Below are 15000 nucleotides of genomic sequence, written 5' to 3'. Positions count from 1 at the left end.
CATTAAATTTTCTATTCTTCTTTCTTTCTTTCTTTTTTTTCTTTTTTTCTACGTTACAACGCAACGAACAACAATGTTTCGATAACGTTCTTAATTAGAAAATTTTCTTCGTAATTAGTTCACTTCATTTGTCCGTTCCGTCGAAGGAATAGATTTGCGATAAGAAAAAAAAAAAAAAAAAAAAAAAAAAAAAGAAAAGAAGAAAAAATTGTTTGATAACTCGAAAACTATGACAAGTAAAATACCTACGTCATTTTCCAATTTTTCTCTCTCTCTCTCTCTCTCTCTCTCTCTCTCTCTTTATTTTATCCTTTAGACGCGTCGAAGCAACAACCAGTCTTCAAAATTTTATCCAACCAAACCCCCCGCAATTATTCTGATAAAATAATGCCTGTCCCCCCCACCCCAGCCCACCCCTACCTTTACCTTTGTACGTACAAATACGAGAAAATTATTTTTGTTTTGTCTTGTTTTTGTTTTTGTTTTCTTCCTTTCCTCTCATCTAATGGAAGGATTTTGGAGATGATGGGGGTGGAGATGGACAATAAAATATCGTAATATTTGTTTTCGTTTTGTACTTTACAGGGCTGTGAATCAATTTAATGGCTATGAATACGAGGGTAACTCGTTAAAGGTGGAAATGTCTTCGGCTGAAAGCCGACGAAGAGGCCGCAGCCAACGCGGCGGCGTTGCATTTTCCGGTCTTCCGGGATCCGGCCGACAAACTGACTTCCCTCTTCGTATTTTAGTACAATCGGACATGGTCGGCGCAATAATCGGCCGACAGGGTTCAACGATACGTCATATCACTCAGATGACGCGTGCTAGGGTCGACGTACACCGTAAAGACAATGTAGGCTCTGTCGAGAAGGCAATAACGATTTATGGTAATCCAGAAAATTGTACAAACGCATGCAAGAAGATCTTAGAGGTTATGCAACAGGAGGCAATGAATACGAACAAGGGGTGAGTTAACAAAAATTAAAATAAAAATTAAAATTAAAAAATTTTTTTTTTTTTACATCTATAAAACGTAAATCACGATTTGACGTATTAATAACTCTTATAAATGCATTATTATTATTATTATTATTATTATTATTGTTGTTGTTGTTGTTGTTGCTATTATTGTTGTTGTTATTATTTGTTTATTCTTTTTACAGAGAGATTATTCTAAAGATTTTGGCACACAATAATCTTATCGGACGTATCATTGGTAAAGGTGGTAACACGATCAAAAGGATCATGCAAGATACCGACACTAAAATAACAGTTAGCAGTATAAACGACATCAACAGTTTTAATCTCGAGCGCATTATCACGGTTAAGGGTACTATTGAAAATATGAGCAAAGCCGAATCAATGATATCGAGCAAATTACGTCAGAGTTATGAGAATGACTTACAAGCCATGGCGGTAAGTAAATATTTGATATGTTTGTGGATAAAGAAGAGGAAAGAGGGAAGAAAAAAAAAAAAAGAAAAATTAGAAAAGAGAGATAAGGAGGAGAAAAAAAAGAAGATGAAAAAATTAATTAATATACTATAAAAATAATAAAAAATATATTCACGCGATATATTTATACAAATGATAAAAAATCAATTACGATTGTTAACATAACAATGTCTCTGATTATATGTATGTATATGTGGTGGTATATATGTATATTTACGTAACGAATTTTGTTCGCGCAGCCTCAAAGCATGATGTTCCCCGGTTTGCATCCCATGGCTATGATGTCCACCGCTGGCATGGGATATAGCTCGCGTGGAACAGCCCTTTATGGCTCTGGTCCCGCCCCATATCCCTACCAAGGGAGCTTGCCGACCCAGGGCGTACCCGCTGGTGATACACAGGAAACTACCTTCCTCTACATTCCTAATAGTAGTGTCGGTGCTATTATTGGTACTAAGGGTTCTCATATAAGAAATATCATAAGGTTTTCCGGTGCCAGCGTTAAAATTGCACCGCTCGAACAAGATAAACCGGCGGAGCAACAAACTGAAAGGAAAGTCACCATTGTCGGATCACCGGAATCACAATGGAAGGTAAAAAAAAATAAGAATTTAAAAAAAGAAAAAAAAAAATAATAATAATAATTAAACAATTACAATTGTTTGTAATAATTAAATAATTAATAGTTTTAAATTTGTACCTTCAATGTTTTACTCACTCTTTTATTTTCTTTTCTTTTCTTTTATTTGTCGTTTTTTTTTTTAAATCTATGAACGAGCCTTCATTGGCTCATCGCAAACGGCGCCGGTCTCGTAATACGAAGATCGTGAGTTCAAATCCCCCTACATTTTTCTCTCTCTCGTTTTTCTTGGATTTTATATATAGTCTTTTTTAAGAGAAAGAAAAAAAAAGAACTCGCGAGTTTCTCTTTATTCCGAAGAACTGTAAAAAAAAAAAGGCACGTTTGCGTTTTTTACGACGTTTAATAATTATTGTTGTGCGCGTGTGTGTAATATATATATATATATGGTTATATGTGTGTTTGTGTCCCGTTATATATTATTATTTATTATTATACATCCTACTCATTTGGGCCTATGCCGTTTTACGTAAGCATAGGACTTGATTTAGTAGGTAGATCAAAAAATTATAAAAAAGGGTCCCGTACCGATTAACGCCTTTTTAATTAAAATAATAAAAAAAACTGTGTCATTCGGTCCCGTTTAACCCTTTAACATCTCATTATTTTTTTTAATTCGTTTTTCACGTTCTTGATTTAAAAAAAAAAAAAAAGAAAAAAGGACGAGAAAAAAACAATCATAATATTTATTTCATTAGGCCCAGTACTTGATCTTTGAAAAGATGCGGGAGGAGGGCTTCGTTGCTGGTACAGAGGATGTTAGACTGACGATAGAAATTTTAGTACCAAGCGCTCAGGTAGGCCGAATCATCGGTAAAGGCGGTCAAAACGTTAGGGAGCTTCAACGTGCAACTGGAAGCGTCATCAAGCTATCGGAACAACAAGCCACGCCTCCCTCAGCCGACGAGGAAACCACCGTCCATATCATTGGGCCCTTCTTCTCCGTTCAGGTAAATTTATTGCGTAGTTTCGAAGAACATTTGGGACTTTTCGTCACGAGCTAAAGAATTCACGCTCTCTCTCTCTCTCTCTCTCTCTCTCTCTCTCTCTCTCTCTCTCTCTCTCTCTCTCTCTCTCTCTCTCTCTCTCTCTCTCTCTTTCTCTTTCTCCCTTTGTCAAATATATTCCGAAGTTAGGAATTTTTCAATAATAGGGAAAATAATTTTTATATATTAGTTGATATATATATATATTTTTTTTTTAAGATACAATATTGCATTCTTCAATATATATAAACGATATGAGAGATGATCTCCCTTGCATATAACGAGATATTATATTAAATCGGATCGCATTTAGATTCTTACGTTGGAGATTCAACGATGTATCATTTTTTCCATTCGTGAAAAATCATAATTAAGAAAAGGCAAAAAGAGGAAGAAGAAAAAAAAAATATTAAATTATATTATTGTGACCTGACGAAAACTATTGATAACATTGAATTAGATCCTTTGCTAAGATCTATGTGCTGTTAAATCGAATCGTCAAATCATTTTTTTTTTTTTTCTTTTTCTTTTTTTTTTTTGTGAAAGAAAAAAATATTCAATTTTCCAAAAGATCAAATCGAAACATTGTTTGTTTTTATTTTCGTTTAAGCGATATAACAATTGTATATCCCGTTCAATGCAATCGGACTCCTTATTTAATATTCATTTTGATTTCAATTATTATTTACAGTCTGCCCAAAGGAGAATTCGTTCAATGGTGTTGCAATCTGGTGCACCCGGTGGAGCGGGAGGTGTAGGCTCACGCGCTGGTCGTGGTAGCAGCCAAGAAGGTGGTTCTCGTTCCCGAAGAGACGGTAGTGCAACGTCTCAACAAGGAACTGTTGTTGCATCTCAACCGCAATCACAATCGTCGTCATCCCAGCAGCAACAAACGACGTCCTCTACCTCGCCGTCAAGTCAACAACAACAGCAGCAACAGCAACAGCAACAACAGCAACCATCGCCGCCACAGCAGCAACAGCAACAACAACAGCCACAACAACAACCGTCATCTCAGAATCAGTAACCTCGATGAAAAAAAAAAGAACAAAAAAAAAAACAAACAAAAACAAAGAAAAAACAACAACAACAACAACAACAAGAAACAATTTGTTCGATGTCGCCGCGACCAACAGCAACGCTTCGTATAAAAATCCATTTTTTTTTTCGTCGGGGTGGTGAGGGACTCGTCTCTCATCGAGAGGCTGCGTAAAAAAAAACCCCTCTCGCGGAGATACGTACCCTTCTAGATGATGATGATGATCCATATAAGGAAAGAGATAGTAAGACTAAGGAAGAGATTAAGATAAGGAGAGAGCGAGAGAGAAGAAGAGAGTGTGAGAGAGAGAGAGTGAGAGAGAAAGACGGGTAATAAAAGATGTAGCGATGAAGGAAGATAGAGCGATGAAGAGATTGAGAGAGTGAGAGAGAGAGAGAGAGAGAGAGAGAGAGAGAGAGAGAGAGAGAGAGAGAGAGAGAGAGAGAGAGGGGGGAGTAGTGCGGGCTCTTATAGCGATGTACAGAGAGAAGAAATTACGGAAGATAACGAATATTTCTTTCCAAAATAAATGATATTAAATTGAACTGAACTAAAAAAAAAAACAAATAAAAAAAACAAAAAAAAAACCAAAAATAAACCAAAAAAAGACAAAAAAAAACGTTTTTTTTCTTTTTTTTTTAAATAAAAAAATGTGTATACACGGAAAAAAACATTAACCAAAAATATCATTCAGCAGGAACCAATAAGAGTTACTTTTAACCCTGTCGTTTTCGGTACTGATTTTTTTTTCTTTTTTTTACCCTCTCCTTATTATCAAAATATTACCTATGATTATTCTTTTTTCTTTTTTTTTTTTTCTTTCTTTCTTCGATATATCAACGTTTTACGAAGGATATATAAATAAATAAATTTATATAATCCTCTCTCTATTTGCGTGTTGTTTTGTTCAATGATAAAAACGATCATTCGATGATTCTTCTTCGAGGTGAACCATTGAGAAAGACAGACAGACAGGAGAGTACTAGAAAGAGAGAGAGAGAGAGAGAGAATTAGATGGTGGGTTTAATTTCAAAAGAAAAAAAAAAAAAAAAAACAAAAAAAAAAAACAAAAAAAAACAAAAAAAAACAAAAAAAAAACAAAAAAAAACAAAAACAAAAAAAAATAAAAATCCCTTGTAAGCTGCTAATAATTCCGTGCTCGTATATCGAATTTGTCTTTTTTCTTTTTTATTTTTTTTTTCTCTCCCCAATATCCGTTGATTCTATCAATTTCGATGATTTCACGTACATCATAATTTTCTCTCTAGACATTGATGAAACAACGATAAGATTAATAAATATAATCTCGTCAGCGTTAATAGTGGATCTTTTGGTTTCCTTTTGGACGTTGCCGTTTTTAAATGGCCAGAGATTGAAGAAAATGCAAAAGCTTAAGAAAGAAAGAAAGATAAAAAGAAAGATAAAAAGATATATAATGCTTTGGTGAAAAATTAGCGATAACAATCTGATCATAATAATAATAATAATAATAATAATAATAATAATAATAATAATAATAATATTTAATATTGTAATAATAGACATTGTTAATTCGTTATATTCCGTCTCTTCTGCGCATCGCGTGAGCCCAATGAAGCAACCAACCAACCAACCAACCAACCAACCAGCTAGCTAGCTAGCCAACCAGCTCTAGCCAACGACTAGCCTTCCTTTCCTCCTCCTCCTCCTCCTCCTCCTCTTACGCCTCTTAGTCTCTCCTTCTCCTCATCCTCTTCCTCCTCCTCCTCCTCTCTTCACCAACCCGTCTTCTTCTCTCTCACTCGGCTCATTTTATTCTACGTATAAAAATAGCGATGTGGGTGGCACTCGACTAATCGATCAATCAGGGTTAACGAAACCACCTCGCCGATGAAATAGGATACGAATATGAAAACACAACACAACCTTATTACCTCATTGAATTACGGTTAAAGATTTAATATGATAAAGAGGCAGTGGGAAATGAAAGGAGTGGGAGAAGAGAGTAAAAAAGGTGAGGATTGATTAATAATAAACCGAACTTAATCTAAAGGAAGGAAGAAAGAATGAAAAAGGAAGGTATTAAATGGAAAGATATAAAAGGGGATAGAAGGAAGGAATGAAGGAGGGGGGGGGGAAGAATAGGGGAGAAAAGAGAAACGTGAAGGAAAAGAAAGGATGAAGAAGTGATGTCTACCTAATATAAAAAGTTATAATAATAATATACAGCGAGAGCGAGAGAGAGAGAGAGAGAGAGAGAGAGAGAAAGAGAGAGAGAAAGAAGTTAAGTGACCATTACGCATTATGTTATTCACTGTTACTATTGCTACTATTACTATAACTATTATTACTGCTATTTTACTTACTACTACTATTACTACTACTACTACTACCATTACTATTATTACTACTACTACTACTACTACTACTACTATTACTACTACCGCAATTATTGCTTACTATTTCTACTAATACTACCGAAAAGAAAAGCGGTGTTATTTTTATTATTATTATTACATTTTCTTTTTTTTTTTTTTTTTTTTTTTTGTTAAAAAAGGAAAAAGAAAAAAAATAAAAATAGCTAGGCACAGTTTGTTTTATACCAGATACCCAGAGAAAGAGAGAGAGAGAGAGAGAGAGAGAGAGAGAGAGAGAGAGAGAGAGAGAGAGAGAGAGAGTGAGAGAGGGTAAGAATGAGAGAGAAAGGGAAAGGGTGAGAGAGTGAGAGAGAGAGAGAGAAAGAGAGAGAAACAGAAACTTGGAAATAATAACAACAAACAGACTTATGAATTTTTGAGATTGTGAATCGAACGGATGCACAACACACGAGGTGACGTTCTTGATTACCGTTAGACCTAAGCGAAGTAAAAAAAGGAAAGAAAAGAAAAAAAAAAAAATAAGAAAAAAGAAAAAGCAAAGGGATATATATATATATTATGATGATAAATAATGCGCTTCAGGCAAGCAGGCGGTGTGTGCCCCCTCCTCGCAACGTCATACCAAAGAAGCGATTACGAGTTGTTTTTTTTTCTCTCTTCTTCTTCTTTTTTGTTCCTTTTTTTTTTCTTTTTCATTTTTTTTTTTTTTTTTTTTTGGGTGTTTCACCTTGTTAGCGATGTGAATAAAAAATATGCGTGACGCGCGTCGAGAGTACGCTTTAATAAACTCGTCTCAAGTTCCTTTCGTGAGTAAAAAGACAATGAGAGAATGAGAGAGAGAGAATGATAATGATAATGATAATGATAATGATGATAATGAGAGTAAGGGATGAGAAAGAGAAAGAGAGTAAGATACAGGGAGGTGAGGGTGGTTTTTTTTTTGTGCATTTTTTTTTTTAGGGGGGCCGGATTAGAACGATAACTACTTCGGTATGTGAATAAGGACAAAATAAAAAGAAAAAGAAAAGTAAAAAAGTAAAAAAAAAAAAAAAAAAAAAAAAAAAAAATATCCAAGGAAAAGAAAAAATATCATCGACGTCGAAAGGGAATGGGCACGAAATAAGAGGAAAGGCCGACGATGGACAATCTCGAGGACAAAAAAAGAATTGTATTACTCTCCCCCCCTCCCACCCCCATAGAAAAAAAGGAAAAGAAAAGCAGAGAAAAAATAATAGTAACGATAATAATAATAATAATAATAATAATAATAAATAATAATAATAATAATAATATTAATAATATTAATAGTAATAATAATAATAATAATAATGATGATGATGATAATGATGATGATGATGATGATGATGATGATGATGATGATTAAGCGCGAAAAGATGTTGCAATTAATTCGCGATAAAAAAAGAAAAAGAAAAAAAAAAAAAGAAAAAAAAGGAAATGAAAAATCAATCAATCATATTTTGCGTCGAGTGAAATCCGTCGTCGGTGAGAATGAATGAAAGAAAGAAAGGAAAAGGAAATTGAAAAGGAAAAGGAAAAGAAAAGGGAAAGGAAAATAGTCGCGTCGCGGCGGGGGGAGGACAAACATATATATATATAATTTACATATATATGTATATATATATAGATTTATATATATATATATATATGTATATATATATAGATTTGATTACAAAATGAGATGGGAATTAGAAATGAACAGGAAGAATGGTTAAGCCAGAAAACTTTCAGGGATAGTTATTTTATTGTGAATGTAATAGTGTGTGAGTGTGCGTGTGCCGAGTAATATTATTAATTAATAAGTAATTAATTTTACTGATTAGGGAAAATCCGAAAGATTTTTATAGGCTTATCGAGAGTGAGAGAGAGAGATTGAAAGAAAGAAAGAGAGAGAGAGAGAGAGAGAGAGAAAGAAAGTAAGAAGATATAAGAATATAATCTATATATGAGGATGGGTTGGGTTTATACGCAACGTGCATATATGCGTATACGTGTATGTATTTATATATATATATATATATTTATTTATATATATTTATATACATGTATATGTATCCTCGCGTCGTTATTATTCGAATAATGGATAAAATAAACGTAGAAAACTACTATTAACTAGAGGAGAGATTTAGGCGCGCACGAGTGAGCGTTTTTTGTTGCTTGCTGCGCGTTTTCTATGCTTGACGAAAATACTACGAGCGGTTTTACCCACCTATGGTATGTGTATGTTCACTACAAACTAAAACAAAACAAACAAAAGAAAAGAAAAAAAAAAAGAAAGAAAGAAAATCGTCAGTTTGTGAGAGATCCTTAACGTTCACGATTTCTTGATCAACGAGAGAGAGTGTGAGATATATATATATATATATATATATATATATAAATATATATATGTATAAATAAAACGCCGATACACACCGATAGACGACAGATTTGTGTCACGTATATTTCTGTCAGTTATTCTCGTTTTCTTTTTCTTTTTTTTTTTTTTTTTTTATGCGTAATTTTTTTTCCCTTCGTATTAACTGCTGTGTGTATGGCGTGTGTAATTTCAGGTGTATTTAAACGGGTTACGTAAATTTATTTATTTATTTATTTTTTTTTTTATTTTTTTTTTGTTTTATTTTTTTTTGTTTTTTTTTTTTTGTTTTTTTTTCTCTTTAGATGAATTTAGAAAAAGAAAAAAGAAAGAAAGGAACGCATTAGCAGAGGGGAAAAAGAGATCGAAAGAAATCATCGTTACAATAAAAGTTTCATTTTGTTAATCTCGAATCAATTTTTTTTTTTTTTTTCTTTCCCCCCTTGATTAACGTTCGATCGAGAATGGTTGTGTTTATTATTTGTCGTGAATTTTGTGCGACTCGTTTGACAAAGCGATAAATATATATATATATATATATATATATATATATATATATATATATATATATATATATATATGTATATATGTATATATATGTATATGTATGTATAGATAACGTTAAAATCTCTACGACTGACGACGATTAAATACGATTTAATGATACTAGAAAAAGAGAAAGAGAAAGAGAGAGGGAGAGAGAGACACGAGGAAAAAAGAGAAAGAAGAAAAGTAAAGAGAATAATGATAATATTTTCAAAGACACATTTTTATCGTCTCAATTGCGAGAGATAAAGGAGAAATATATAAGATGATATTAATAATAATTAGAAGGACCGACGTTTGACGAAGAAGAAAAAAGAAATAATTTATAAAGATCGACAATTATGTATATATATATATATATATATATATATATATATATATATATATATATATATTAATCGTGATGGCTAACGAGAAAAGAAGATAGAAAAAAAAAGGAACAAAGAACAAAAAGAAAAAGGCAAGAAAACGAGAACTGTTTAACTCGGAATATGTAAGACCGAACGAACTGTCTTTTCGGGTTGGGATTTCGAAATTGACCAAAATAATACTAATAACATGAAAAAAAAAAAAAAAATAAAAAGGAAAAAAAAGAAAAGGTGCATCATCATCGTAATAATAAATAACGATATATAAATGGGATTGACGAATTGTTCGGCTTTGATTAAAGTGTCGCGAATAAAAGAGAGACAAAAAAATATGGAGAAGAAGAAATATATATATATATATATATATATATAATATATATATATATATGTATAGAAATAGAAAGGAGGAGAGACAGGTAAAGAATGAAGACGAGAGAGAGAGAAAGAGAGAGAAAGTAACACGATTTCCTTTCTCTTTCTAAATTTTTCTATTTTTTTATTTTTCTTTTCTTTTTTCTGTTTTTCTTTTTTACTCTTCTTCTTCATTCAATCTTTATCGATCGATCGTTCTTATCGTTCGATCAACAAGTCTCTCGCGACACTTACGGCCGACGGATAAAACAACCAATTGCGCGTCACAGATCGGAGTCTCGAGGTTTGACCCTATTAGAAAGAGGGAGATAGAGATAGAAACAGACAGAGAGATAGGGTGAGAGAGAGAGAGAGAGAGAGAGAAGAAAGAAAAAGGGTTGAACCATGATTCTCTTCATCTTCGCGTTAACAAGCGCGACGACGACAACGACGACGACGACGACGACGTCGACGATGACGACAATGACAACGACGACGACGGCTATATATTAATAATTATTGAAAATCATGATCTAAAAGATCGCTTAGTAAAGTATGTTTCGAAACCTGGGGGGTGGGGGTAGGTCGGGGCGGAGCCGTTGTCGATCGCATCGATCGCATCGATCGCATCGTATCGCATCGTAATCGTATCGCATCGCATCGCATCACACACAACTAAAGTCACGGCATTCGGTACGGATAAAGTACAAAGATAACAGGATTTTTTTTTAATTCGACGGGGTGGGGTGGGGAAATTAATTGGTCGGGGGAGGGACGGTCGAGGGGAGGGGGGTTTATATAAATAACAAAAATAAAAGTAAAGGTAAAAATAAAAATAAAAAAAAAGAAGCGATTCGATTTTATTATTCGGGAAAGTATATGAACGCCTAAAGGAAGAGAGAGGGTGTGAAAAAACTTGGGTTCAATGATGGGGGGAGGGGAGGGTTTAGGATTGAGTGATAGTGGGGAGGCGGATGAGGGTTATATGAAAAGGTTTATATATTAATAAGAAAAAGAAAAGAAAAAAAAAGAAAAGGGATATGGAAAGAGAAAGATATTTTGTTATTTTTTTTTTTTTGGTTTTTTTTTTTTTTTTGTTTTTTTTCTTCTCTCGAAAATATCGACCCGTGTTCGGTGAGGGTGAGGGACAAAGATCCCTCAATAAAAAAAAAAAGATTAATCAGAAAGGCTTGATAAAAGGAAGCCGTGAGATGCGTTGGGAGGGGGGGGGAGATAGTGATGGGTAAAATACGTCGAGAAAATTGCGTGGGATGGGGATGTGGATGGATTGGGGGTAGAAGTTAGCGACAGTTGGAGAGGTCAGAGAAAATGTACTTACGCTTTTTTCTTATCTCCCAAACTAAAATTTTCTTTGCGTTCCCAATTGATAAAACTGAATTGGATAACAAACAGCTGGAAGAGAGAAAAAGAGGGGGTTGGAAAGAGGGAGTGGGTAGGGGAAGGTGGACAAGAGTGGGAGGGAGTGACTGAAAACGGGTCATCTAAAATTGATTAGAATTTATCGCGAATGATCGAAATATTTAATGAGAAAATGGAATGGAAGGGAAAGGGAAGTAAATAGAAAATGGATTACTGGGTGTTCGTTGATTTTGATGGTTCGATTTAGGGGATGGGGATGCACTAAGGAAGAAGAAAACGCAAGGAAGGATGTTGTAATACACGAACAAAGGAAAAAAAAAAAGAAACAAAAAAGGGAAAGTGATAGAGAGCGACAGGGGGGAGGGGGTTGGAGATAGAGGAGTGAGGGAGAGAGAAAAAAAGAAGTATAGGTTTATTTTTGATACATTGTTAAGGGTGGTCTAAGTAAAATCTTTTCTTTTTTCAATCTTTTTTTTTCCTTTTTGTTTTTTTTTCCCCCCCTGTTTTTTCATTTTCTTTTTTTTTTTCTTTTTTGTTAGATGTCTTTTTTTTTTTTTTTTTTTTTTTTTTTAACATAACTTAATAAATTTTAAAGATATTAAAGGGAGTAAAGTTAAAAAGAGAGAGAAAGAGAGAGACACAGGGTGTGAGCTTTATATATAAATTATTATTATTATTTTTTTTTTTTTTTTCTTTTTCTTTTTATTTTATCTTATCTTACTTTGTGAAAGAGTAATACATGATAAAGAATGATGATGATGATGGTGATAATGATGATTAAATAATTGATTGAATAAGAAAAGAGAGAAGTGGAAAAAAAAAGGAAGAAGAAGAAGAAGTTGAAGAAGTTGAAGAATATGAAGTAAATAAATAAAAGAGGGGACCATACCGTGCGCACAGCTTTTTGCGCTGTGCGCGCGCGTTCGCCGTCCCTCGTTTAGTGCGCGCGTGTTTACGGGGGTGGGTGGGGTTGGGGAAAGCGTAAGGGGAGGGTGTATCGGGTGGGGATTATAATGAAGGGGATTGGGGTTGGGATATCGGGTGGGACGGGATTAGGGTGGGAGGGGGGGTTGCATAAATGAAAAAAGCGTTGACAAAGGGGATTTTAGACGAATAAATTGTGTATAATAATAATTAATATATTTCGAGGAGAAAGAGATGGAGACGTTTGCGGCCCGTTATAAAGGCAAAGATCTTATTTCGTACTTCGATGGAGAGCGAGAGGAAAATTTTTTTTGTCGACTGTTTTTTTGAGAGTTGCGAATTGATTGGTTGAGATTATTGGTGATTGGCTGGGGTGGAACGAAACGATTAAGGGGTACGATCGTGTTCGCAGTTTTATGCGAACGCGATTTTAAATATTATGTCGCGTAATGTTTGAGACGCTACCGGAGGAGATCGAAGGGATCTTTTGACTACGGGCCCACCGTCTCCTTGCGTTATTTATTAGCGTAAATATTTAAAGATAGTAGAGAGAGTGAGATTGAGAGATATTATATATATAAAGAGAGAGATAGAGAGAGAGAGAGAGAGAGGAAATAAATAAATTAAAAGGAGGAAAAAAAAAAGAAAAGAAAGGAAAGGAGGATAAAACGAGGGTTAAAAAAAAAAAGGTGATTTATTAAAGTAAATAAATAAGGAAGGAAGGAAAGTGAAAGTAAAGAACCAGAGTTTGCTAGAAAGTGCCAAGGAAGTGAATAAAAGGAAATAAAAACAAAAACAAAAGAAAAAGAAAGAAAAAAAAAAGAAGAAAAATGGAACAAATCATCAACAGAACGTAATGTTATATATCATGTACTATAACAACAACAACAGCAGCAGCAGCAGCAGCAGCAGCAGCAACAGCAACAATAACAACAACAAGAAACAATAATCACAATAATACGAGCACATCGACGAACAGGAATATAAAATAGAAAAGAATAATTTGCACACAGTATACCTCAGAAAAAACACAACGCGCGCTTAATATTATCCCATGAAACATATTTAATATTTGTAGGACGATTAATAAGACAAAAGAAAGGAAAAACAAAAAAAAAAACAGAAACAAAATTAAGAAAAAGAAAAAGAAGAAGAAGGATACGTTGCTCGATGTATCGTTGAAAGGGAAGAAGATAAAAAAAAAAGAAAAAAAAAACGATATATATACATTTTTACTCACTCTCTGTACGCAAAAGCAAAAAAAAAGAAAAAAGAAAAGGAACAAAAAAAAGAAATGAAAGAGGAAAACGAAAAAAAAAGAAAAAAGAAATAATAAGAAGAGAAACCCCGAGAAAAAGTATATTAATAATTGGAATTAGAAAGAAATGGAAGATAGTAGTTGGCCGTATCAATTACAAACTGGCTATTGTTTGCTGATCGAACGAAAAATGCATAGCGGGGGCAGAAAGTGGTGGTGGTGGTGGGAGAGAGAGTGGTGGGGCTTGGGGTAAAAGTAAGGTGAGAGGAGGCATGAGAGGGTAAGAGGAAGGAACAAGATGGAAATGAAATGAAATGAAGTGAAGTGATTCGAGAAACAAAAATGGAAAAAAAAGAAAAATAAGAAAAATGAAAAAGAAAAAAAAAATAGAAAAACAGAATAAGAAAAAAAGCAAGAAGAAATATTTTACGCTATTATTGTAAGAACATTCGAACGCTCCTTTTTCACGGATTATCAACTAAAGATTATAATCAAAAAAAGTATAGGCTCTCTCTCGTGTATTTCAAGGAAGAACCTATCGGCAATTTATTCGAAATTTTCAGTGTCAAGGATTAAAAGAAAAATGAAAAGAAAGAAAGAAAGAAAGAAAGAAAGAAAGAAAGAAAGAAAGAAAGAAAGAAAAAAAAAAGAAAAAAGAAGAGAATAGTTTTTACGGGGGATGGGAAGGGTGGGGGTTACGGGAGGGGGGAGGGTTAGGGGGGCCACAGGAAGGAATAGAAATCCGAAAGGAAAAACAAAATGAAAAGACAAGAAATGGATTTTGGGGTGGGGCAGGGGAGGGGTGGGGAAATAAAGAAAACGGTACAATTAACGCGCAAGCGTGTATAATGGAATTATGAAGAATCATTTAAAAAAAGAAAAAAAAGAAGAAAAAAAAAACAAAAAAGGAAAAAAATCATAAATAACAAGAATGCCATGCATCGCTCTTTTCACAAAAATTTTGCATTGTTCAGGGATTAATCATCGTTTAAAAAAATTTCTACGGACACCAAGGAAAATGGAAGATAGAGAAGGAGAGAAAGGGAGAGAGAAAGAGAGAGAGAGGGAGAGAAGATTTGTTTTTTTTTCTTTGTTTTTTTTTTCTTTTTTTTTTTTTTCTGTCAATCCCTTTAATAAAATGCAACAACAACGGACGTATAAAAAAACTATACCTCCCCTTTTTCAAATTTTCTAACGATACGATATTTACGAATTAACGTTTAACAAACAACGTATTAACGAATTTACGAGTTTACGATATTACGATATTACGAAAAGCGCTCATCACTCCATTCACCTTTCGCTCGTCAATAATTGTCCAT

The 15000-nt window shown here is 33.7% G+C and overlaps 1 protein-coding gene across 10 annotated transcripts in view; it reads left to right on the top strand.

The window, feature by feature from the left end:
* The window catches only part of LOC124432268 (insulin-like growth factor 2 mRNA-binding protein 2), a 125273-nt gene extending 119771 nt beyond the window's left edge, over positions 1-5502 (top strand). For all 10 annotated transcript variants that reach the window (XM_046981045.1, XM_046981043.1, XM_046981047.1 and 7 more), the window contains 5 exons: positions 586-966; positions 1164-1416; positions 1695-2048; positions 2794-3045; positions 3773-5502. In XM_046981045.1, the coding sequence (XP_046837001.1) occupies positions 586-966; positions 1164-1416; positions 1695-2048; positions 2794-3045; positions 3773-4108 (1576 nt within the window). In that variant the 3' untranslated portion in view covers positions 4109-5502. The remainder of the gene's footprint in view (positions 1-585; positions 967-1163; positions 1417-1694; positions 2049-2793; positions 3046-3772) is intronic.
* The last annotated feature ends 9498 nt before the right edge of the window (positions 5503-15000 follow it).

Source organism: Vespa crabro, chromosome 24 (assembly GCF_910589235.1).
Source record: "Vespa crabro chromosome 24, iyVesCrab1.2, whole genome shotgun sequence".
In the NCBI taxonomy this organism is placed as follows: Eukaryota; Metazoa; Arthropoda; class Insecta; order Hymenoptera; family Vespidae; genus Vespa; species Vespa crabro.
The sequence above is the reverse complement of the archived record's forward strand: the minus strand, read 5'-3'. Positions and strand labels throughout refer to the sequence as shown.